General features: G+C 35.5%; 2 protein-coding genes across 3 annotated transcripts in view; both read right to left on the reverse strand.

Annotated features, from left to right (window-relative positions):
- Window positions 1-2,703, reverse strand: part of LOC138714845 (peroxisomal acyl-coenzyme A oxidase 3-like) — a 56,105-nt gene extending 53,402 nt beyond the window's left edge. Inside the window, exon 1 of one of the 2 annotated variants that reach the window (XM_069847037.1) lies at window positions 1,995-2,703. The gene's annotated coding sequence lies outside the window, so the exon portion shown is untranslated. Of the gene's footprint in view, window positions 1-236; window positions 595-1,994 lie in introns of those variants that run through there. The other variant, XM_069847039.1, reaches the window with a different exon arrangement.
- A 3,493-nt stretch (window positions 2,704-6,196) lies between these two features.
- The window catches only part of LOC138715710 (uncharacterized), a 111,979-nt gene continuing 90,565 nt past the window's right edge, over window positions 6,197-27,610 (reverse strand). Inside the window, exons 20-27 of the mRNA XM_069848766.1 lie at window positions 24,635-24,925; window positions 21,565-21,728; window positions 21,359-21,481; window positions 20,198-20,318; window positions 19,844-20,080; window positions 16,375-16,529; window positions 14,907-15,042; window positions 6,197-12,919 (exon numbers count right to left, since the gene is read on the reverse strand). Of these exons, the coding sequence (XP_069704867.1) occupies window positions 12,660-12,919; window positions 14,907-15,042; window positions 16,375-16,529; window positions 19,844-20,080; window positions 20,198-20,318; window positions 21,359-21,481; window positions 21,565-21,728; window positions 24,635-24,925 (1,487 nt within the window). The 3' untranslated portion in view covers window positions 6,197-12,659. The remainder of the gene's footprint in view (window positions 12,920-14,906; window positions 15,043-16,374; window positions 16,530-19,843; window positions 20,081-20,197; window positions 20,319-21,358; window positions 21,482-21,564; window positions 21,729-24,634; window positions 24,926-27,610) is intronic.

Here is a 27,610-nt window from a genome sequence, read left to right on the forward strand (position 1 = left end):
TTATTACAACTTTTTCATCATGCTAGATATCCATTGCAGTTGATAACACATCGTAAAATACAAGTTAATAATACCTTCAAGTGTCTGGATTGTACTTTACCTTATGATAATGTTGCCCTGATGATTTTTGTAAACATTACAAAGTTCATGCTTATAGGTACAAAGAACCATATTTACAGCACACATTAAGATAGCCATTTGGCATTGAATTCATGGCCAATGCATTGAAATCTCACCTCAGTTTACATGTAGTTGTCTTTCTTGTATGATGTTCGGTTTATTTAGGTTAGCATTACATACATACCGGTACAATTTTAGTTTTTTTAGTTTCTTGTTATCACGGAAAGACTCACATGATAACAATTTGCTGATATGCATTAATTTATGGAAGGGCAAATAAAATGGAAGAAAAGCTGCAACGCTTAATCAGTCATAACTCAAAATATAATTTATGATGCCAACTATGTTTATAATGATTCACCAACATTTGCAAGAACAGGGAGTCTGCACTCAGACTTTAGAAAGATGGCCTTGAGTTCGACGCTAGCGGACTACAATGACTATACATATCAAAGCTTGTAACAACCAAATGGAACACTCAGAAACACCTTGAAAAATTTCACTTTCTTCAAGTCAAAGTTCAGAAATATGGTGACTATAAAATAAAGTCACCATGAAATTTACTTTCCTCAAAGTACTATGAATTGCAAAACGGTGACATTACACGACTAAAAGTCTGCTTTAGTACAAAGTCTGAAGGTCAGTTATAAAAGAAAGGTTGACAAGGCACACTTTGGAACTTTTGCAAGAGTTATTACAATGAGTAGCTACTATTAGTAAGTAAAAGGTGATTACAAGACTAATGGAGATAGTACATTATTTCTAGGTTATAAATACCAGTATATAAATAAAATTGAATTATAATGTAAAATATAGTTATGGTGTGACTGGAATACAGAAATGTGACAGGACAGCATGACTAGAGTATTTATGTTGTTTGACAATATAATAATAATAATAATAATAATAATAATAATAATAATAATAATAATAATAATAATAATGTCAAGCAGTAGTCCTAAAAGAACTGTTACGACCTGAGAAGGTGATTTTCATGGGGCATCCCAGAGAGTGTTTTCTATTTGGACGATATTTTAGTATTGCATTAGGGAACCTGGATGAGTCCATGCCCAAAACATGCTACTTTCAGTTCTGCTGATATCTATAGATGTATAATCTAGAAATGGTGATATATTAAGACTCTGTATTACATCTCCATTTTTCTTTCAGTCCCATTTGGTGTAGTCAGCTGTTTGGAGCATGAATCTCATCTCACAAACTGTTAGTCTGCTTTCGTCCCTTTTCCTGAGAGTCCATGCTTCGCTTCCCATAACAGAGGAGAGAAATATGGGTGGATGACTTATTAAATTTCAAAACTTTCTCCGATATATCTATATTTTCAAGAAAAGATAGTTTATAACATAAGTAATAATGTTGAGCTGTTCTAGGAGTTTACTATTTAGACAAATTTTGTTTGGTATCGGATATTTACCATGAAAGCCCATTATTGTTTTTTTTTCTGTGGATATTTCCATAGGGTAATTCTGAGCTACAAAATTTAAACTGTGTATTGGCCATTGTAAATTCTCTTCAGATGTGGCTAACAATTCTAATTTTAAATTTCTATTAATGGGGATGCTTCCATGTCTTTTCTCCTTGAAATCTTGCTCCATTGCATTCATATAAATATTAAACAGAAGAGTTGAGAGTCCACATCCTTTTATAATACCTGAATTTATTTCTTTCTATTCAGATGTTTTGTCTCCTATTTTAATGGGAATGAGATTTGATTTATATAATTATAATTATGTACATGATCTGTTGTGGGATTTGATCCTTCGCCAATATATCTACTCATCATGATATTACTATGGATGCTTGAATATTGAAGAATTTCAGTATTTAAAATTTCTCAAAGTAATTACCAGTCTTACCTCAATGGAGGGATTGCTTCCTCATTATTTCCGAGTGTATTCTCTTGTGTACCAACCCTGCAAGAAGGGGATCTTTCATCACTAACAGTGAGGAGGTTTTTGCTTCTGTTACATCGAGTATGAACTTCATATTCTATATTCTGAGGAACAATACCCTGTCCAATTTTCAGAATCTGTTATTGTTTCAGGCTAGGGTACCTAACTTTTTCAGCTCATCCTCCCTAAAAAACATGGCTGGCAATCCAGAAGGGTATTACTTACTCGGTTTTCAGAGCTACATCAAATGCATTATATTTTGTTTTTATGTATTTTTAATGCCATGACCATTGAGAGTAAAGCTGTAGACAGTTATGAACTATACTAACAAAGATAAATAGTTAGCAAACATAGAACAAATATATTTAAAATAAAATAGAAACCAAAATAAAATAAACAATATACACTACTAAAAAATGCTTATAGGCTATGAAGGTGCTTGGTGACATGGATGTAGAGCTTCATGCTTTCTTGAACTGACACTAGAATGAGGTGGTATGGTTGGCATCATGCTCCAATCACTTTTCACCGCTTGGAAATTCCAGATTCTCAAATTGTTGGAGGCTGAGTGAACCTCAAGCCGTTCTAGATGTTTTTGGAAACTTAATAATCTCTACAATACCCAGGATTGAATCCAGAATCTTTCAGTCCGTAGTCAATTGCTCTAACACCTGAACTACTCAGCTGCCAAAAACCTTTACATTAAAATACTTAGCAAAACAACTAGTATTACTTCTTTATATGATCATAACTAAGAGTGGTGTAGCACGACTTTCTGACCGCATTCAAAAGGTGATCTTTTTTTTTCAGTCTTCAATTTGTTTTTTTGATAATATTGTTGCTATTATTGTAATAATTGTTGATAATGAGATAATTATGATAATAGAGTAACTTGTTAATATAATTATTTATCTTGTTTTATATAAACCTTTTGATTGGAAGTCAAATCTACTAAATTATATTATCTTCCTCATCAATAAATAAAATATATTAGAATAATCATACAACAACTTGGGAAAATGCAACAAAAAGTATTTCTAAAGTATGTTAGATTTCATATGACAGTGTAAACTTACCTTTTTTAATACTGCAGCTCAATTCTCTTTGTCTTGGTAGCAAAGATGTCGGTGCCATCGAAGAATGTTTTTTGGACATAAATTTATCAAGTTGCCATTCTCAATATTTAGAAGTAATAAAGACGATATTCTTTCCTGGCTCTGTGTAATTCGTTAATAGGTTTTTTCCCTTCAATGTCAAAAATGACCTTTGTTACAGAATTAGTTGCCAGTATTGTCCCATTTAATTTGCATGTTTGTAAATTTCAGGGAACACATCATCTAAATCTTTAGATCGTATATATTCATGAAGCTCACTTATTTATTTTCTTGGAGAATTCCGAGTTTGAATATATAACCACAAATTTACTTCTTATATGAACAAAATTAAAGCACAATCCATATTTTTCTGCTAAACTGCTCACTGCCTTACTTGGGAGTTCAACTTTTCAATCTTGTGAACTTCTTCGGATTAAGTAGATTACAAAAACTTTACTTTGGCTATGTCACTAAATCGGTCAGAAATGTCCGTAATGAAAACATCAATAAACACAAGGAACAATCTCTTACATATATATTTATCTTCACTTTTCATAGGTTCCATTTCACAGAGTAGGTAGTTATATTGTTCCAGACAGCATTCAAAAGATGCTGATTAAAACCAATCTGATCATTCTGTTCAGACTACAATAGAAGTAACTGTACGGTGAGTGGAGGGCAGTGTTGCAACTGCAATGAGAAGTCACAGTTTAGCTATGGCACAATGCATGATTGTTTGAATTTCCGTAAAGTGGGTGACCAGAAACTGACTGAGGAACACAAAATTAGCTGAATGAGTCTGTTCTTGCAACAATAAGCAATACAATAAGCAGGTGAAGGAAGAGATATCGTCGCTTTTCCAGAATACTGTTGCAACACAAAAAAACTTCTTTTGTACATGAGAGCATGTTTTAATTTTCCCACAACTTCATTTGCTTCCCATTAATAGTGATGCAACTGTCACCTAGCGACAAAGGTATAAGTTTGGAGATACAGCATTATTTCACATAAAAATTTATTTTTTTGGACCAATTCACATAAAAATCTCAGTTTTCGCTTTTTTTGAGTTACAACAGTATTCCGGAAAAGTGACGATATGTTTAACATGATTGTTACTGGAGATGAATAATGGGTCAATCTGAATCAAGTATCAATGAAAGATCCCTCTTTAACTTCAACACAGATAATTCCAGTTATACCATCAACACAAAAATTTATGCTCACAGTTTTTTGGAACTCTCAAGGGATGCTATTAGTCCATTTCCAGAAGTGAGGCGAGAATGTAAATAAATGAAATAAGTATAATAATTCTTCAATAACTGTCTTATTAACCTAAGAAATAATACAACAATATTACATTAGTTCATTACACAATCAAACATGACTAGCGCTTTCGCCAATTAATGACATCTTCAGGTCTATTAGCATATAGTAATGCTCTGAGCATAAAGACATAGGTAAATGGTAATATCTTTACCCATTTTAACTATGTTATCTTCATACTTCTATGTTGCACAAATGTTCTTTTAGCCTTCCATTTAATGCATGGATTCTGTATTTTAACATTTATACTCTATATGAAGTTTAATCACTACAATCACTATGCCTTTAAGCGATTATTATTACATTACTTTGTGATTGTACTATATTGTCAGACTCCAAAGCAGCTATTCTATCAATAGTCTCTAAACACACACCTTCATCTCAAACAGCAGAAATAACTAAACTGTTCTCTCAATTAATATCACTCAATAAAAGAATTGTATTCCAATGGATACCATCCATTGTGGAATCCTGGGAAATGAGAACGCGGATGCTTTAGCAAAGAAGGGCAGCACTGCTACTTACAGACCTGTTACTAAATCTACGTATTACTCTGTGAAAAGATTTATTAAATCTACATACTTAGACTTCAACAAACAAAATTTGATAACACAATCCCAAGGGAAAAAATGGAACTCTCTGCATTAAAATCCACAGTTAATTCCCGATTTACCACGAAAATCGTCTGTAGCTGCATTTAGATTGGCAACAGGCCATGATTGTTTGGCCAAACACCTGCATAGAATTGGAATATATGTCCCCTAACTGCCCATTGTGCAACTCAAACCAAGAAATGGATTCGGAACACCTCAAAATCTGTGCTTCAGTGGCTGGCCATGATAATATCTTTGAAAAATATTGGAGTGCAAGAGGTCAAATGACTTTATTGTCAAACGCCTGGCATTAGAAAACAACAACTTTGTGATTGTAGAGTTATTCATGTATTACTGGTTTTAATTATTCTTTTCACATCATGCAATTCATCATATTTTATTATTTTGCCATTTACCTATGTTTTTATGCTCAAAGCATTACTATATGTTAATAGATCTGAAGATGCCATTAATTGGCGAAAGCGCTAGTCATGTTTGATTGTGTAATGACCTAATGTAATAATTGTTGTATTATTTATTAGGTTAATAAGACAGTTATTGAAGGATTATTATACTTATTTCATTTATATGCTAACTTGTCGGACCAATATTCCTCTTAAAAAGAAAATGTAAATGCTAAATTGTACTGTGAAAATCTGTTACTGTTATGCTCCACCACGACAATGCCATACTTCATACAGCTCAATTCTCAGCAGAGATTTGCAGGAATAAGCCAAGAACTTCTTTAACATCCGTCTCACAGCCTTAAGTTAATCCCACTATTTTTACCTGTTTGGTTTGCTAAGAGCTCACCTTCTTCTTCTTCTTCTTCTTCTTCTTCTTCTTCTTCATCTGATTTAAGGGGGTATATTTCAACTGTAACACTTAGACACAAATGGCTCATTGTGCACCCCATGAGCTGGAAACCAACTCAGAAGACCGCAATGCGACACCAGCCTTGCAATGCTACTGAGGAATAGGAACTCACCTTGTTCTCACTTCTGCTAAGGTTGAATGTAGCTGAGACAGCAGACCACAGACTTGCATGCTGCAAGTTTCAAGGCACTAACAAAGTAATGGGATAAGTGTTCCAATCTTGGTAGAGTGAGAAATAAAGGAAAGTGTAAGTGTAATAATAAATGTTCAAGTTCACATCTCAATTAATACTGCTTTTAATAACAGTCTGTGATCTATTTACCGACTTACCTTATAATTATATTCTATATAATATTTCAACAAAAATTTATATAATATTTCAAATTTCATCAACAAGTTATATACAGTGCATCTTCACCATCATGCTCGCAATGAATGACCAGCTGCATGCCTGGTGGGAGGTCGTGCATCTGCCACTGAGATGGCAAGCGCTCTCATGCAACTTAACTCGTTAAAACTTACAATGAAACTTCATACACAATATCTGGTTCTCTGATGATCAATATCTGTCATTCTGTGATGCTGCGTGGCCATGCACATGAAATCAAGCCTCGTCATAAAAAAAATTTGATCAGGAATCAAGTTCTTCATTATTTACTTTTTCTTATATTACTGGTTGTTTTGTATGGTTGTGAAACTTGGACTCTCACTTTGAGAGAGGACCAGAGATTAAGGGTGTTTGAGAATAAGGTTCTTACGAAAATATATGGGGCTAAGAGGGATGAAGTTACAGGAGAATGGAGAAAGTTACACAATGCAGAATTGCACACATTGTATTCTTCACCTGACATAATTAGGAACATTAAATCCAGACGTTTGAGATGGGCAGGGCATGTAGCATGTATGGGCGAATCAAGAAACGCATATAGAGTGTTAGTTGGGACGCAGGAGACAAGAAGACTTTTGGAAAGGCCGAGATATAGATGGGAGGATAAAATTAAAATGGATTTGAGGGAGGTGGGGTATAATCGTAGAGACTGGATTAATCTTGCACAGGACAGGGATCGATGGCAGGCTTATGTGAGAGGGGCAATGAATCTCTGGGTTCTTAAAAGTCATAAGTAACTAATTACAAAAATTAACCCTGCAATTGTAATCTTGGGGCTGTAATTCATGACATGATGGAATTCTGTATGGTTTTAGTGTCAATAATTTTGTTGCCTCTCCTGCAGCTTTAGAAATCTCTGTCTGCTTTGCTAAATGTCTCAGAGACTTGCGTGGGCTTCACTCTAATGCCGCACCAATTTCATCAAGTTCTTCCTCCGTAAGAATACAGCACTTTTGTCGTCTTTTTCTGTCATTTATAGAATCTGTTTCATTGAATCTATCAAATAATCTTAATATTATTGTTTATCTAGAGGGTTCTGGCCTATCAGGAAATTTACGTCTGAATTTTCGCCTCGTTGAAGCACACGATTTTCTATTCTTTATGTGTACATGTTGTATATGTAAATATGTTCCCTTAATGAATATCTGTTTACCATGACGAAACTCCATCTCAGCTAAATGAATACTGTCAGAGGCCAAGTTATAGATAAACTGTTTTATTTATAGACGTCGTAGTGTTGATATGAATGGGAATGGTCTTGACTAGCTGCGTCAGCATACATGTTGTCTTAGCAGCAGAAGTGCGGCCTCCCACTGGGCACACGGCCTGCCAATAATCGCAGACATGATGGCGAAGACGCAATGTATTATTCTCGATGATTATGTAACATTTATAAACATACCTTTAATTATGCTAAAAATACATGAATAATACTTTTGTTTAATTCAGACATAATCTTATTTTATAGTTTTCTTCACAGTAGTGCTTTAATTTCCACATTTTATGTTTTCAACATAGTGAAAACTCTGTAGCATATCTACTGAGTACATTTAATTTCAACACTAAATGTAGATGAAACTTAAAATGACACAATAGAGGGTACTTCTTTATAAATACACGAACTATACAGCACATGGACTGCAGTCATGATAGACAGCCTAAACAGCCTGTTGAGTATACAGGATTACTCACATTTGGGATGGAAGTAGTGCTTCATCCATACCAACTAATTATTTGACAATAAAAATTACCATATCAAGAAAGATATAGCAGAAATGCTGGGCCATTATTTTATACACACTTTCTGGGAACATTAAATTCATCATTACTTACAGAGTGGCCTTATCGAACTTCCCTAATTTTGATTGCTTATGGAAGGATGATCAAAGGCACAAGAAAAATTTCTTTTATAATTTTATTGAGAAGTTAAACTCAAATACTTTCGTCGCTGGTGTGGAAGGCACTGATATACACTGCATTTTCAGTTCGTTATTTAACGACAGTGTATTAGTCCCATAACACACTTGAAGAGTTTTCGCTAGCAAGAAATGTGTTGCGAGAAAGAGGCGAAGAGCCCTCCTCCACACACTTGGTGAGTTCTCGCTATCACAGATCACACCTCGCTATGATCATCTATGCACTGCCTTCATGCAGAAAGCATTTTTCTGAATATAGTAATGACTCATTGGGGGAAATATTATAGGTTATGTATTTACGTATATTGTCGTACTTAAATATATAACCTGTAAGTATATTGTCGTACTTTACAAATTACGTACGAACGCTATGTTGAATCTGAGTATTCAGATGATGAGGAGATGGAGTTACATGAACATATTTTGTTAATGAAAAGAAAAAGTAGGCCTAAAATTAAAGCCAGAAATGTCTGAAAATCACAGGGCGAGTTTTGGACACTGGTTTCGATTTGAATGATGATACGTTTAGGCATTATTTCAGGTTGAATGGACCACAGTTTTTTGTCATTCATGATATGATAGAGGATTCTTTGCTATGTTCTGATTAAAATTATGTAAACTGTTAAGACATATAGATACATTATTTCAAATGTTTAATTAATACTATTACATCTCATCAAAATAAAATATAGCCCTATTTATTTTCAGATAATCTGATATTTGTTTCCAGATTTCTTATTTAAGTTTCGTGTTTTTATAGTTTTCATCCCATGTATCATATAAATAGGCCTACGGGTGACATCGTACAAGTTCGATAAGTTTCTGGCTGCAATTATCAGCCATCTTTCCTCATTTTCAAATAAAAACAATACAATTCATCGCCACCTGTGATATCTTTTTCTACATTCAATCATCATAAAGAGTATAAATGTCAAACATCTTTGATAAATGTGTCGAGAAAATTTGCTGAGCTACCGATTCCAGCGAGAAACTCACGCGAGGTTTTTGCCTCGAATGAGAATCTCTTCCAGTGTGTGGACATCCATTTGAATCCATGTTATCAATTTTTTAATTTTCACGCAACACATTTCTCGCTGGCGAAAACTCTGCAAGTGTGTTACAGGCCTTAACTACCACGATATTTAGTACTGATGCAAATGGTGATAGCAAGATGGTATTTGGAGAGATGAAGACGAGAATTCATCAAGTAATTACATGACATTCACTTTAAAGTTAGGGAAAACCTCGGAAGAAACTCAACCAGGTAATTAGCCCAAGCAAAAATTGAACCCCAAGTACAATTCAAGATCAGAAGGCACATGTGCCTACCACCCAAGCTATGACAGAGGTGATGCACAATGTTCAATCTTCAGTTCAAATCCTGGAAGAATGCATGTCGGTAAAAATAAACAATGTTTTCGAATATGAAGTTTTGTAGCACAAGTTCCATCCCAAAAAGGTAATTATGTAATCACTGTTGTTGATCAATACAACTGGACAGAGTTGACTGAATTAACAACAGTGCTTATATTAAGAAGTGATTCCACTCCTATGAATCTTCAGTTGCAGTATCAGAAAATGACGTGAGTTATAATTTATGTACAATTTAAATAAATTCAGTATCCTTAATGAATTTGATACACACAATACGAAAATGCACATATATAAGAAATTTTTGGTTGTTTATATTTTCACACAACGATAAAAAAAAGTCAGTTTAAGTAAAGCGATTTTAATTAAGTAAGAAATATGACCGTCTATTATCACAACAATATTCTTTGAGGTCACAGACAGCCATTCAGCAAACTGATACATACCAACTCCAATAAAGTACTATACTATACTAAAACCTTAGATTACGAGTAACTTGGTTTGCGAGTGTTTCGCAAAACAAGTGAACAATGAGGAAACATTTTTGTTTGATAAATGAGCGATGTCTTGTAATACGAGCAGCATGATTTGTATGCATAGGTGGAGTTATGGGGGGGGGGGAGGAAGTGCCCCCCCCCCCAAACTTGTCCGAACTTTTTTCGTCTATTAATGTTAGAAAGTATTGAATTCAAAAGATTTTTCTTGCTTTTGTTTATGATTAAGTTTCTGTCCTTAAATTGACGAATTCATGTCTTCAGATCATGTGTCTGGACTATAATATATAGTTTAAATTTCTAAATGTATAAGAATTTCTATACCTCATTTGAGGAACGGAAGCACTATAATGTTTCTTTTGTAACAGCCTGTACTAATGTGTTAGAAGTCTGCAAGTGTTCAGGCCGCCACTTGGAGAAATATGAATAACATACTGCACAACAATGCAGAAAAAAGAAAAGTGATCGCGGTATAATGTGTAAACTTAGAGACGAAATTAAATAAAATAATTAGAGTTTATATTTCACGTATATTTTTTAGTTCGTTATTTAACGACGCTGTATCAACTGCTAGGTTATTTAGCGTCGATGAGATCGGTGATAGTGAGATAATATTTGGCATGATGAGGCCGAGGATTCGCCATAGATTACCTGGTATTCACCTTATGGTTGGGGAAAACCTCGGAAAAAACCCAACCAGGTAATCAACCCAAGCAGGGATTGAACCTGCGCCCGAGCGCAACTTCAGGCAGGCTCGCAAAATGCCTTAACCAACTGAGCCACACTGGTGGCTTTCATCCTAGATCATATATGTAACAGATAACTCATCGCTATGTTAAAATCGGCAGCACTTTGAAGAGAACAACCGCCAGGATCGCCACCCATCTGCCATAAACGAACACGAGATGGCAGTACAGTTGCTAATGCAATTCAAATGGGAATTATGACGTGACTCCTTATGTAACAACTAGATGGCAGCGTAGTAAACCTGACAACAGTTGTTAACGTCAAAGCCTATAAGGCTGTGTATATATGATCTAGGATTTCATATATCTTCAGGAAGGTAAGCTTCTTATAAAAAGTTTCTGTTAGCACTGACGGTACCACATTCAAGCTATAATGGGGGGAGGAGGTAAATGATGTCCCCCATAACCCCGTTATATGGGGATGCTATGGTTTTGCTTTGCCCCCACAAGGAAACGGTTCTCTCTCTGCCTACGTTTGTATGTAACTTGCTTCACATGCCGTGCGTCATGTGATCGATCAACAATGCTTTGAGATGACTGAAGGAACAAAACTTACACTTCGAAAATTTTGGAAAAAATCATTTCCATATTGTGAACTGCCTCAAGATTATCGACAGTACCTGGCACAGGGTCACCAAGAGAACCCTCAATTCTGCTTTGAGAAAACTGTGGCCTGAATGTGTTCTTGAAGGTTACTCACAGGAGCCACCAGTTGTGGAAGAAATCGTTACACTGGGGACGACCTTGGTACTGGACGTGAATACGGATGGTGGAAGAACATAACCAAGAGCTGACCACCAACGAGCCAATGGATGCATTGCGAGCAACAGCAAGAGGCAATGGATGGGATCTAGGCTGAGGAAGAAGAGGAGAAAAGAGCAGACGAATTCCTCGTTTCAAATGAGATTAAAGATGTATGGAAAAAGTGGGAAGGAGTACAAAATTTTGTTCAAATTCACCACCCTGATAAGGTTGTAGCAGTGCATGCGATAAATCTGTTTAATGATAACATAATGTCACATTTCCATAAAATCCACAAAACGAGGTAATAGCAGGTGTTGTTGGATAGGTTCTTAGTCACAGCAAAAGATTCCAGTCAGTCAAAGAATCAGAATTGATTCTGTTAATGATAGTGAAAATATTTTCTTTAAATGTTCAAAAAGTTTACTAAGCAGTAAAACAGGTGAGACACACTCAAAAACAAAATACAGTAAAGTACTTTGTGTTGCACTATTGTATTGAATTTTACCTAAATTTTACTGTATTTTATATGAATAAAAGTTTTTGAAACGAATTAATCTGAGTTTGCATTGTTTTTTATGGAGAAATTCGCTTTAATATGCGAGTGTTATGGATTAAGAGCACGTTTTGGAAACGAATTATGCTCGTAATCTAAGGTTTTACTGTACATATTTATGTTCTTTTCGGAAAAAAGAATCTTTGTTTCTCAGCTTTAGGTACTCTTCAACTTTCAACGTTACTGTTATTGTACCAGACTATTAAATAAAAGTTTTTCCAAATATTTTTACAGTGACGAAACACCTACATCCCCTCTGTTCAGCCAGTGATATTCCTAATATTTTGAAGTGTTGTGTTTCTAATACAGTATTTCAGAGCAATAAAGGAAATACAATGCAAGCCAAAGTTATTTCATCCCTTCAAATTAATCTTTGTGATTTATTATTTTTGTAGGACTAAACTTCTTGAAAGATGAAATGCTAAATCATAAGAGGTTCCACAAGACTAAGATGGCCAATTACCAAAACACAAAGATCACGATAAGATCTGTGGATAATATTTTGCTCACCTCTCTTTTTCTGATATGAACTCAAAGCTTGGATCGCTCACGCCAGTAAACCACATCTTGCCACCAAGATGGTCTCTCGAACACTTGTGGGCTCTGGAATAAGAAGGCTTGAAGGTTTTCATACACCTTGCCGTCAGACTTTCCAAGTACAGAGTTAAGGGCAAAGTCCGGAGGCGCAATAACATCTACCAGAGCAATAGCATCAGGTTTCAGCTTTGTGAAGAGGTCTAAAATTCCTTCTCGAATCAGCTGTGCTGGCTCAAGTCCACTTATGTAAGATCCTGAAATGAACAATATCAACAAATCTGTATTGTATGAATAACAATAAAATTTATTTGTAATAAAGAGCTTGGAAAACAAATGTGTGACACTAATGACTTTGATTAAATTACACTTCATTGTATAAAAGGTTGTTTCAAATAACATTGGGTTAATTCTTCATTTTTCTTAAACCTGTATGTTATATTCCGACTGCTAAAAGAACTCCTTTGTCAACTCTTGTAAAACAAGGTACGAAATGTTGTAAAATTTGACATGTCAATCATTTAGGGGATATTGTTCACATTACTGTGACAATCCTTCAGTGCAGATGTATTTTTAGCCCTGACATTTCCTGTATAGATGCACTAAGGTCCCAGATCAGCTCAGTAGAAGAATATGTCACATGTTAAAACTTGTGTTTGTCTTATGAGCAATGAAACGTAACATATGCACTGCAGCACAGAGTTCCAATGCATAGCTCAAATATTTTTCATATCAAAGTACTCAATTTTTTGAGTTGGTGTAAAAAAGTGAGAAACAAGGGCAGAACTCGCCAGTATTATGCAGAAGCTAAACCATCAACAACAAACTCGAGTAAAGAAGTAAGACTTCTTAAGTATAACTGTCCTTGACGCCTACTGTACTTCAACATGCTTCATTTGTGCAATGCTCACCCCAGCTCTATTAACAATTTTCCTAATCTGCATTGATGGAGTGCTAGTTCTAAAAATACATCTGTAATATTTTATTTCTATGACACAAAGCATGGTTTTCGGCAAGAGGGCTATAATAGGAGAGAAGGGTTCAATCCAATCTTTTCCCTGTTAATCGCTTTTAACCTTAAGCAGCCCCCACTGAGAGCACTAACATCGTTTCTTACCAACATTTTATCACTGAATTTAGACTACTGGAAATGGAGAATTAACATGCGAGCTCTTGATTTAAGTTGTTAGCCCTGGAAATTCATTTTAAAGAAGACATTTTGAATTTTTAATCTTCAGTTACAGAATTCTTGTTTATGTCTGTTACATTGCAAAATGTTTCTTCAAAATACCAGGAGGTAGTAAAAGGTGAGTTTTCATTTACAAAACATAGCAATGTTATCACATTAAACCAATTTGATATATGATAGCTTCTCCTAGCTACGTGCATCATTATAAATCATATGTTACCGAAAACAGCAAACAGTTCATTTCAATCAAGATCTTTGTATGTTTATGTACAAAATAAAATATTGTTACTAAATAAATCTGATGCATTCTAACACAATACATTTGGTTGGTCATGTCTAAATAATTTCAATTTTCATAGCCCATTTCCTATCTCTACTTTCTGGGATATCACATTCTGAAAACGCTGATGGTATTGGCTCAATTTTTTTTCTTTTACAAAAAAGGATGGGAAAAAAATAAAAACTGTAATATGGATGGTTGCATTTCAAACACTGATTTAAATATAAATATAAGGGGGAGGTGCTGAGAAGTCGTTTGAAATCCCCGCCATTTGTTATGCATGTGGCGCTACACTCGTGGCTGTGAGAAGCATCTTGTCAGATTACACTTAATCAGGCTTATGAGCCCCTATCTGCTATTACAGCCCTCTAGGTTTTCAGTCATCTCACTGGGTAGGCAAAGCAGGCCTATCTTGTACCGTTTTTCTTTTTACCCGTGCAAGCAGATTGTAATATCTTCGAAATTAGGGCATTAGATTTGACCTTTATGACATAAAATATTATGTGTCGCAGGCCTGTGTAATCCAGAAGTAATTCAAAGATGATAATATGCAGAATGCTGAACACACCTATTCATCATGTTAGAATGGTTACAATCCTTGTTTTGAGTTCGCATCTTTTGAACTTCATCCTAATCACTATATCATGTGATACTAAATGAAACTTGTTTCATGAGAGAATTTTTTAGCATAACAATATTAAAAGGGAATCCACTTCTTTTGCAAGAGAAATATGACTTAAGGAAATTACTTTCTTGATTAATATTTTTATATTACCTTGATAAAGAGTAGCAAGGTGTTTCTCTAGACTCCAAGCACCATACAGAGAACACAAGTTTGTAAGTACAGCTTTAACTTTTGGATCAATTCCATCAGCTGTTGCACACAGCCAAAATCTCTGAAGTATGAAATGCTGAAAAGAAAGAGAAAAATAAATAGTACTTGGATGACAAGTTGAGAATCCACTGTCATTTCTTTATTAACCGATTATTCATTAAAATATTATTTTAATTCGACCAATTACGAATTTTATTTTACATATATGTGAAAGTACTGTACCAGAGGCCACTTTTTGTTTTTCATTTTTTTGTGATCACTTTATAAATTTGATTTTTCCTGCGAAACTCATATACAGAAAATTGATCACTTGATTTATGTTCCTCAATTGTTGTTTCTTCCTAAGATTAATGTAAACTGTAGACCTATATATTTATAATATACTTGGGAATATGCATTGTCGTATCAAGAGACAGTGGGGAACACAACCAAAAATGTAATCAAGATGTACAAAAATTAAGAGTGAACACATTATATTTATTTCAGTGAAATGCAATTTTAAATCTCCATAAACAATTACAAATAAATTCATTTTTTAAGCATGAAAAGAGAAAAAGTACAACGGTTTACTATAACCGAAGGAGTTGGTTTACTCAGCACAAGTAAAGACTGCACTGATATACAATGGGAAATTATCATACTAAGCTTGAATCATTTTATCAGCTGGTCACTATGGACAAAGACACTCCTATTACACCTTGTGCACATTAATGCGAGCAGGCCTAGGATTTGATATAGAAAAACTTAATTAAAAAATCCGTGTGCGCAGTATTAGGGGAGGTTGTGACATGAACTCATTAATAGTTTCCTTCCAAGTACAGTGAACTTGCCAATTATTCGATTGAAGACTTTTCATGTAAGAGCTACTACAATAACAAATCGTTTGACATAATTTTAAGTAAATCATTTCTTTGTGTTTTTTAAATAAAATCCTCAAAATACCCCTCATTTCTCGTGAAAAACAACAACTGAATAGACTACAGTGTACTATAATGGACTTTATGTTGTCAGCAAACAGCTGGATACATTAAGAAGATTGAATGACTAAATAAAATCCTACCAATTTATTTTTAAAGATAATTATATTTAATGAACATTATTACTAGATGAAGTGACTTGTAAATGACAATGATGTGCTCAAATGAATCTTTTCCATAGTTCAGAAGAAATTGCTGTACATAGACAATGACAAAAAGACAGATAGCCAGACACGTAGCAAGCCAAGTGTCATCTTTTTTGTATGTGGGTCATGGATGTAAAGAAGTCTATGTCCGTGAAAATATTGAAATACCTTTATTACAATATGTTTTCTCTTATATTTTGTTTAATGATAAGATATGGTTAAGGGAAAATAACGTAAATTATATAACAATAAAATACTGAATATAAGTGAAGACGCATCACTCACCTCAATGAACGCCAGTGACAAGGGCTTAGCATAGAACATCTGTGAGTCGTTCTTAGCTGTAAATGCATCCTTGCCTCGCTGTAGCAGAGACTGCACTTTGTTTGCAGTGGCTTGTAGCAGCCAGCAGACCAACCACTGATAGGCAGACAACAGCACTACAAACATAACACAATGCCAAGTTTCTTCAGCAACATATAGCTAAACATGTCATTGATCTAAAGCTAACTACAATCATAGTGTTAAACAAGAACTTTGTCTATCACCTGTTTTATTCATTTTATGTATTAAGGAGACTAGTACATGTCCAAGTTAAATCTGCGTCCGGAAAGAATGTGAAGCACCGTTCCCTCTCCCTCTGGCCTTTGTGACCTATGAGTAAATACTGAGCTGATAAAGAGGTGTTAATTGTTCATGCCAGCCAGTTGTATGAGATAGTGGTGAATACATGTGTATAGGAGGTGCTGAAAGTGTTGTACGCGTATAAATACTGTGAAAGTGTTGATATTATGCACCATATTTCTTACACATATTATATATATATATATATATATATATATTTATTACCTCACTCATTGCATTATCTCTTGTAACATGACCTCACTCGCAGACGAAACAGTAGGTTATATACTAACAACTAGAGCAATTAGAGCTACTAGCGCTTGTCTCTTGCATTCAAGGTATGCAAATTTAACTTGGGGCATAATACACACATATATATATAGTAAAGTATGTATTTTTATTATTTTTTCAATTGTCAAAATAATCCTGTTCCAGTAAATTTTCTACAATTCTCTAATTAATACTGGGTTTTCCCCAATTAGTGTATATAAGTAGAACAACGAAGAATAAAATTAAATTTTACATACAATCTACAATCAGTATTTTTCGAACTCAATCATATCAATGATAATCATCTGGCTTCTGCTCAAACAAAGGAATGTAAACTATGTTTTCGTCTCTCCCTAAATACCTTCACTAATTAGTTGGTTCTGTTAATTTGTTAATGACTGAGATTCACTAATAACATAAGGACAAAGCCTAGAGCTGTCTAAAATGCTAAACAGAGGAAAAACAAATTATTACCAGCCTCCATTCGTTATTTTCTCATATATCAATCTTAAAATTTACAGTTATTTTCCTAACTAAAATAAGATCTGGCTTCTGTCTATCCAATTCTCAATTTTAATTTTTATCTCATATGATAACCAAGAAAAATTAATTGTTGAAAGAGTTCGAAATCCATTTCTAGCCATTTTTCTTAAAAAAAAAAAAACAGCTGGCCTCACATCCACATGGCTCTGCAGTGGTGAATGGTCATCCAACCAGAATAGGGGTAACATGTGGTCAGCACAATGATTCTTCCTCCCTCTTCCTTTATAGCTGGTTTTTGAAACCAGATTTCACAACCTATTGTAGCCCCCTAAATTCATTACAATGCTGAGTAGGCACCAGTTCCATACACTGGTCGGAATTTCATAAGAAAATTACCTCCCCATGTGCATTTCTAATGCGAGTCAAGGCATAATGCCTTAAACCACGATTGGCTGAGGACGAAACATATGTACACAACATAAATTCATACAGAACCTATTAAATGGAAAAACAAGCACTTCATTTCTAATGCTTACGACATACAAACACATTAACAGTAACGATACTGTTAACTGAAGACACAAAGCAATTTTATTTACAAATGGCTGCACTTTAGATTTATCTGCCATCTTCACACAACAGTGAAGAATATCTATGACATGCAGTGGCGGTTCCTCTACATGAGCACAGGAGCACGTGAACACCTTAAAAACGAACAATAATCATACGTATTACTGTATTAATATTATTACCAGTACATCTATTACTTTCCAATGCGCAATGACGTTCCTACATTTTTCGTCTCGAGAGAATGTCCCGTTCGTGTGTCGTGTGTCTTTAAATCTCCATTGGGCTGATTGACAGCAGCTCGCACAATTTTTCTCTAGCAGGGTGGAATAGCCTGAGGCTAGAATATTTTCTGGCTTGTTACAATGGTTACAATAGCTCTGGCTCGCACAAGTCTGAACGTGCTAGTGACAGAGAAAGAGAGATGCTCCATCTCTCTTGGGTCTGGCATCCTGTTCCTTTCTCCCTCTTTCCTCGTTTTCTCTCTTTACTTTTTCTTTTCAAAATACAATTATGCGCAGGGGCTGATTCTGTTGCGTTTTGTTCAGCAAAGTAAGGAAAATACAAGTTGCATTGGTGCGTATTGAGAGTTGAAACAGTAATATTTCAAGTTTGGAAATGGACGTGTGTGAAATTGTGTGTGTGTTAAATTAAAAGAGGATTAAAACATTCCTCCGTAACACCATGACAGAAGACCGATTAAGTACATTGGCTATGTTGGCAGTGGAAAAAATACTTGTTAACAAGATTAGAGACTTCAATAATAAAGTTATTGATAAGTCTGCATCTTTCAAAACTAGGTGCATGGAGTTTTTCTACAAATAAATCCAGATCTTCAACACCATCTACAACAGCAGTGAAGATGAGTCCTATGAATTAATTTTACTCTACTTTTGCTTAATGGCTTTAATTTTGGTTTCATATGCGTAGATTTGGTGCATGAATATTAGAACTGGTTTATCTCTGACGTGTGATTCATCTATACGAGAATATATCAGTGTGTTCATTACTCATAGTTTTTTGTGAACACCCATTCAAGAAAGGCACGAGCCGCCACTGATGACACGTTTCTAAGATATAGTCACCTTATGAAAGTATAAAAAAGTGACGAAGACAGGCAACTGAACAGTACTGAAAAACACGAGTAAGAATGTGATAATGCTACGCACTGAGATGACAAAATCATTGCTTCTGTATACTTTCATGAAGCCCTTCTATGGTATTCTACACAATTATCTCCCTGGCCAACAAAAATAAATATTAGCACCGGAGGTTGACTTATGTATTTTGCAGACAGCAACTTTCTCAAATTTGTATTTAACTGTTGCTGCTGAAATAAAGGTAGACTACACATATCACGAGAAATGTTCACAGTTAAGCATTATGAGAAAAAATACGAGGCCTAGGGGTTCATTTCACTTTCCTTCCTCCTCTTTCTACTTTTCTGTTCCTAGTGCTGACCTGCTACGGCACTAAAATCGTCCTCCAGTGGCTTAAGGAGGGAAAGCTGGTGATCAACAGGATCTCCCAGCTAGGTCCAATGGACCCGTCAACCAACAGCAGGTGTGGTCCTCCAGACAATCTGGGGGTTGTGTGAATGAAGTAGCCACCAAGACGTTAAAATATGGTGTTCACTTAAATCGGCTACAACTTGCCATTTTCACATATTGGAGTGCAAGAGGCCAAATGACTTTACTTTCAAACGCCTGGCATTAGAAAACAACAACAACAGTAGTAGTATAACAATATAATGTCTAACTCTTAATATTTTTATATGTGAATATACAATGTTAAGTACAAATATGTGTACCTTCAGGGTTGACAGCTTCTTCTATGGTCTGAGCACTAAATCTGGTCCTTAAGATTTTATCAGCGTCACTGAGGTAATTAGCAGAGCCCAAGGGAGTGCTGATTCTTGTTCCTTCCTTGACTCTGTTGTTCCATTGCGTCAGCAACCAGTTGCTTGTCTGCTGTAGTAGCACATTATTCTCCCCTTCATATGTGCAATTAGCATCATTGTTATTACGTAGATCTCCGAGGCCAGATGCTATATGTAACAAACATACAAACATCTTGACATTTGAACATGAAAACTTATGATTTAAAAATTATTTTTCATTCTATTATTTCAAAATGCATTCCAAGATGATAGACTGCATTATACCTTTGAGGTAACCATGTCCACCACAGGCCTCACGACACTCCTGTATGCCATCTCTTGCAATCCAGCCAGCTATTGGTTTTCCCGCAGAAGAAACAACATGAATTTCCATGCCCAGATCCGCCTATAAAAAAGTGTATTAAAATAAAACAAAATTCATGGAAGATATTACAAAATTATTCAGCAAAGATATTCAATTCAACGTTGGAACTAGAATCCTGTGTGGCTTAGTGGATAAAGTATCAGCACGTAGAGCTGAAAACCCGGGTTCGAGTCCCGGTGCCAGAGAGAAATTTTCTCTGTTCTACCCATCCTTCATCTTAAAAAAAAAGAGCCAAAAATGTACTGTATTAAATAAAAAATTACATAAAATAGGAATAATAAATTCAATATCGAAGATATGTCATTAAAATCATTTTATGCTCGACCATACCGAAATGTAGTACCTAATTATACACCTGGTAGCAGTCCTTTAATGCATGTCATTGAAGTACAGGTGTTCAGCCAATACAACTCAGCTTACAGGTGTTCAGCCAATGACAAGTCAGCTTTGTACCATTATAAAACCGCAAGTATCGATTATTCTCGGATATGCAATCGAAAGAGAATTAGCGAAAAGTCACGGAGGCTGGAAATCCAATACTGTCGCAGAAGGTTATGTTATGTTACTATAATAATTAGCGTTAATTGTAAATAATATTCAAATAAATTCAATTTGTCATCTCGTTTTTCAATGTCGAATTCAATAATCAAGCTTATATCAAGTTTAACGGGATTACATCAAGGTCAATGACATTATTGTTCTTCGGAAAAAATCAATACTTTCGCGTCTGCGCACATCTCACAATTCACGACCTAGAACAAGGTCACTTCCGATCTTGTCAGATACAAATAAAATGTATACATCTGAATAATTTCAAGTTAGAAATATGGTCGAGCATAAAAAGTCGTATGAAACTCGCCTGTAATGGTAAATAAGAAGCTCGTATGAAAATTATGAAACTCGCTTGCGCTCGTTTCATAAACATCCGTATTCGCTTCTTAATTAGTAATTACTATCATTATAGGCTCGTTGCATAATGTACTATTATGATGCTGAAATCGTTTATTACATTGAAAATAGTGACAAGGGGGGAAAAAAGATAAAAATAGTACTGTACTTACCATTTCAGCACTTTTTTCTCCCATCGTAGTTCTTAGTATAAATTCACCTTGAATCTTGTAAATGTAGTTCGTAAAATTTTTTAGTGCGAATGTCGCTGCAAGATGAGGAAGCAGTCTGCCTTGCTGAAAGAACAAATACATCACTGTAGTAAAGTTACTCAGACTGAATGAAAATAAGGAATAAACCAATTCAAATTTATCTATACCTGAAGTTGATACTCAAGAACAGGTAGTTCTTCACCGTTATCTGGACCAAACTGCTTCCTAATAGCAGAATAACGTAGAGCAATGGTTACAGCTTTCAGCAGGTATGCCAAGCAGATGCCCATAATGGATACACGGCCGTTAGACAAAGCTCCAAAAGCAGCACCTATAAAGCATATTAATGCCTCCTGTTACATCTCAGTAGTAAAAATAGGTGGTTATTTACTTGGTGGCTCCCATTTTCGGTAACTTGAAATGTTATCATTAAGAAGGCTATTGACGAAAGTGGTTTTTATTTTACATTTAAAATATGACTTTAGTTATAACATCAATAATAAAATGGCGAAGAATGTATTTGAAAAGCATGAAAACCAACTAACTGCGGTATTTTGAGTGGTACAGATGGAAATTAAGTTTCTAATAGAACAAACATAAGAAAAATGTGGATTTTCGGTAACCAAATATAGTAGAACAAAACTAACTTCGACTAATTGGGAGGAAAATCCAGTATGAATTAGAGAAAGTGCGAATTGTAGAGAATTTACTGAAACAGGATTATTTTGACAATTGAAAAAATAATGATATTGTATAGTTGTTAAATTACTGACTTAGTGCCTAATCATTCCACTTTAGAAACATATGGAACACAAAACATGTGTTTCAATGGAAGGTAGCAGAAAGTGGCGCATCAAATCGAACTAAACCGAATCAAATCAAATAGAATTCATGAGCTAGAATATTTACTTCCCTGCCAGAACAGGACTTCTTGTTTAGGGTATGATCGTATGTTCTCGTGAAGCTTTCGTGCAAAAACAAATCAATAGTGTACATTTCTGCTTCCTAAGGTAATTTACTGTACCTGACAAGATATTGCAACGAAAATACACACTGAAACTGTTTCTTGAAACAAAACACACACTTCATAATAGATTGATAAAAACTAACGAGTTACAGTAAAACAGCAGATTGTGGGGTTGAGAAGCGGAGGACTGCCTATGACGTCACTTACCATGCAGCGCAGAACTGTGCGCATTGAAAGACAACCTGCACATATGAGCCTTGAGTCTACACTACATCCATGATGAGATGAGATGATAATGGATATTTGTTGGGATGCCACAGGGAAACTAGAGCTCCCGGAGAAAACCCCTATGTTACCTGGACCACAGGCTTACCCAACACAAGTTATACACCAGGGATTGAACCCGAGTCCACAGGATTATTAGTGGTTATTTGAAAATGTGATTATCTTCATTCTAATAGGTTATAGTCCTATATGAACCGTTACAACCCACAAAAGTTCGTGACCCATCTCTTCACAGGACGTCTTGTGTTCTATTGCCTCGAGGTTTGTACTTCAAGATCGCTCTAGGAATACATGTTCTGGACATTCGGTGGATATGGTGGTACCAGTTTTCTTGATAGCAATGAATATATTCTACAGAGTGTACCAGCAATAAGTAACGGATTATTTTGTCGGCTGCTAGGCAGCGGTGGTGGTTGAGCAACTGCTGGGCAGCCAGCTCTCCCTCTCTCGGTGTTCAATACCTGACGTAACTAGTCAGTCTGAGATTAGAATACGTAGAGAGGAGTCATGTTATGTTGTGTGTTCATTTAAATACCACATATAGATTGCATAATGATGAGATATTCTCTGCTTGAACGTACGTACCCTATGAAAACTTATTATAAAAAAAAAAAAAAAAAGTGTGTGGCAAATAAGGCGAAAATTTAGAAATCATTTACCAGGCCGCCCAGTTTCGACCAGGAGGGTAATAAAACAATTAGTGAAAAAGTTTATTGAAACAGGTTGTGTAATTGACAGAAAAAACAACCACAATCTCATATGCTTACAGAAGAAAAAATTGACGAAGTTGGAGCTGCTTTGAAATGTACACCTGAAAAGTCTCTGAGACATGTAGCACAGAAGTTCAGAATCTCAAAAACATCTGCCCATTGTGCAATAAAAAAATTACAATTAAAGCCCTCTTCACACAACTGAACAACTTAAAGCTAACATTCATGGCACAGTTAGACAAATCAGTGCAGTAGAGCTCATGAATGTGAATGATAGGTTTTTACAGTGATGTGAACTCTGTATAGCACAAAATTATCAACATTTGCAGCAGCTACTGTCATGAGGATGAGTACAAAATTCTGTAATTAATGTAACATTCTTTGGTCGGCGGGAAAAAGCACATAAGTCAGAAAAGTCGATTTTTCTCTTGTACCTAATCACATAAGTCTAGTATTTTATCTAATTAAAAAAAAATTCTTGCATTTTAAATTGAAAACGGTCTTACTTTAACCAACATATGAATTTCATTATTATACTTATATTCAGTTAAGAGTAAATTAAAAAGAAATTCTCTCCTGAAAAATTAATTTTTTTTGTCTTATATGCCTTTTCCCACCAACCAAAAATAATAATTAATGCTAAATACAACATATTATGATTAGTAAGTATGCATGTAAATTTTAATTCGGTGAAGTGCCGTAAGTTTAAGGGCCTGGTTGTCAGTAATCGTTCAAGCACCGTGCCACCCAGCAGCCGAAGAATAAACCAGTACTTATTGCTGCAATGCTCTGTAGTATTGGTTCCATTTATAGTTCTTGTAGAATGTCTTCATTCCTCTTACAATCCCACTTTGTGTAATTTAATTGATTAATATCAGTTTCCGCTGAAGGCAGACAGAAAGGGAATGGGAAGAGTGAGTGTGGTTTGTCATGAAGTGTAATATATAGAGAGGCGGCAGGAAATCCATTTATAAGCAAGCAAAGGGAAGCAAAAATATTTCTCCTATCGAAACTCAGCCAATTTCTGACAAAGAGAGAATAAGGACAGATCTTATCTAGAAGTTTAAACACTCTCTGGCAATTTGCGACAGAAAAAGTGTAGGGTAAGTAGAAACTTCCTATCAAAACTTATTTGAAAGAAAGTGAAGGGTTGATTTAGTGCCGTGATAGATGAGTTGTGATGTCATAAAGGTTGCTAGTGTATAATAAGTTCAAGAATGTAGACAATATTAATTTCAGTTAAGAGCAATATGCTATGAATAACTGAATTCTTACCCATTCTCTTTTTTGGATCCTTTATAGGACTAATGTATTTTCCTTCTGTGTTGACATCACCACTTTTGTTCAATAGATTTTCTCTTGGAATTCTATAATGAGTGAACATGATAAATCCATTATCAACTCCATTTACACCTACTTTCTCGCCCAAATCTCCGATAAGAACACCGGGAAATGGTAAGAGAGTTGAAGTGTTCCTTATGGGGACCACGAATGCGTGCAGACCATGATCTTCACCATCAGGAGTGATTAATTTGGCATAAACAACAGCATGTGTGGCACATTTCCCTGGAATTAAATACAACAATATGAGCAACAGGTGATAACTTTTCACTTAACAAGACATATTATGTAAGTTAATATTACAAAATTTTTGTTCCTCTCCTCACTTCGCAAAGAAATATTACAAGTGGAGTTGACTATGCCACTAAAGCAACCAGTCTACAGACTAGAAGGGCTCAGTGAAGTCAGTAATATCACCTCTGTTTTAATGTGGATGATCATAATGGCAAATGTATCAAATAAATGTAACATTAAATTTCAGCAATTATTATTATATAATTAATTTTTCTTCTGCACACCATATATACGGAAAAAATAAATAAACAAGATTAAACTAAAATTTACATAAGATTTCATAAATTAAAACATAAATATTCTCAGTTTATGCACAGTAGTTTGAGCATCTGTTCAGTGATTGCTAAGAACAAATTGTGGGTTATACATATGAGGGTTGTAAATAAAGTAGTGCCAACATAGACAGTATGGACATATTATTGAACTTACATGGAAAATACATTTACATCGCTTCAATATAATAATAATAATTTATTTAATCTGACAGAATTAAGGCCATAAGGCCTTCTCTTCCATCCTACCAGATAGCACATATAAATACAAAAAAGAAATACAAACACTGATGAAAATGATACAAATTAAGTTAAAGCCCTATAGAGGGTCAACAGAGTCAAAAGTACATTATAGAGCTCTCATCGAGCTAATACAACAAAAAGAAAGAAAACAGAGATAGCAACGATGATATTGACAACAGCAGCAGCAGCAGCAGCAGTTGCGCAACCTGACATGTGTTCAATAAGCAATACCACGAACTAGAATGTGATTTTTTAATTTAAATTTGAATTTTGATATTGTCCGACAGTCTCTGACGTGGTCAGGGAGAGAATTCCAGAGGCGTGGAATAGATATGCTGAAAGATGATGAGTAGAAGGATGTTCTGTGCAGAGGAATAGAGAGAAGGTACATGTTCCGGGTTCGAGGTAGTGAAAGGTAAACAAAACGAGATGCTAGGTAAGAGGGTGTGGAGGTGTGGATGATTTTAAATAGTAATAAGAGAGAGTTGAAGAATCTTCTTTCTTTAAGTGGACTCCAAGACAAAAATTCTAGTGACGGTGTTACATGATCGAATTTTCTAATGTTACAAACGAAACGAACGCAGATATTGTGAACACGCCACCAGCGTGTTCCTGTATCTTTTGCCAAATCCGTGATAACCGTTGAATGCCATTAGCGAGGTTGTTTCTGTTGATCTCTCTGATGGACTGTCCTACTGTATGAAGCATTGATGCAATATGTGGAAACCTCTTGCCTCTAAGCGGTTCTTTCAACCGTGGAAACAAGTTGTAGTCACACGGACTTATGTCAGGGGAATACAAAGGATATTCCAATACTTCCCATAGTAATTTAGCCACTGCTCCTGCGACATGACGAGCATGGATTGTCTCTCAGGAAATGTGGACGTTTGCGCCGCATAGCTGGACGTAGGTTGTGTATCTCTATAGGTGGAGTTGAGCTATTGCATATCAGTGACACTTCTGTGCTTCTATCAGGTTATGAGGAATCCAGCGTGCTGCAATTTTTCTCATGTAGAGGTTTTTCTTCAGGATGTGCCATACAGTTTGATGATTGAGTCCAACCTCGATGGATAATTTTCGTGTAGTCCAACAAGGAGATCTAGTACTAACTCCACTTGTTCATCACAAATGGATGGGCAACCTGTGCGAGCCACATGTGTGCCTTCTCATTCCGACCCATATGAAATGCAGAGACTTATCTCGCAATCATCCGATATGGTACTGCATCATTCCCACAAGCTTCAAGTAACCCTTGATGACTGGCATGCATTTCTACCTCGATTTTTATCCATGATCCCTGCTCAAGTTTAGTAAATATGCTTCAGAGCAGTTAAAAATAGTGCTTTACATTTAACCACACACAATAACATCTGTTGCCATAGCAACAGGTTTCATCATTCAATACATCGACAATATCTCCAACTACAATCACCAGTTGTCTCGTATCACATGCGAATGCAATGACCCATTTCCAGCAGTGCTGCCACTACTTTATTTACAACCCACATATATATATATATATATATATATATATATATATATAAATAAAAAGGTAAAGGTATCCCTGTAACATGCCATGAAGGCACTTGGGGGGCATGGAGGTAGAGTCCCATGCTTTCCATGACCTCTGTACTACAATGAGGTGGTGTGGTCGGCACCACGCTGTGACCGCCTTTTACCCCCGGGAAGGACCCGGTACTCAATTTTATAGGAGGCTGAGTGAACCTCGGGGCCGTTCTGAAAGTTTGGCAATGAGAAAAAATCCTGTCACCACCTGGGATCGAACTCCGGACCTTCCAGTCCGTAGCCAGCTGCTCTACCAACTGAGCTACCCGGCACATATATATATATCAAAAGTCCGGTAACACTTTCAATATTTTATTACACAAAAACTACTAATGATAGCACTTTTAAACACACGTCAGTTTAAAGTCAAACTCTCAAAGTTCGTTTTACACCTTACAGAGATTCAATGTGTGAACCATGAGTGACTCGGCAGATGTCCAAACGATAATCAAACTCTTCCCATACCCTTTTCAACATATCCTCTGGGACCGTGGTGGCAGTTTCTCGAATTCTGGTTTTTAGTTCCTCTAAATCA

This window comes from Periplaneta americana, chromosome 15, assembly GCF_040183065.1.
Source record: "Periplaneta americana isolate PAMFEO1 chromosome 15, P.americana_PAMFEO1_priV1, whole genome shotgun sequence".
Taxonomy (NCBI): domain Eukaryota; kingdom Metazoa; phylum Arthropoda; class Insecta; order Blattodea; family Blattidae; genus Periplaneta; species Periplaneta americana.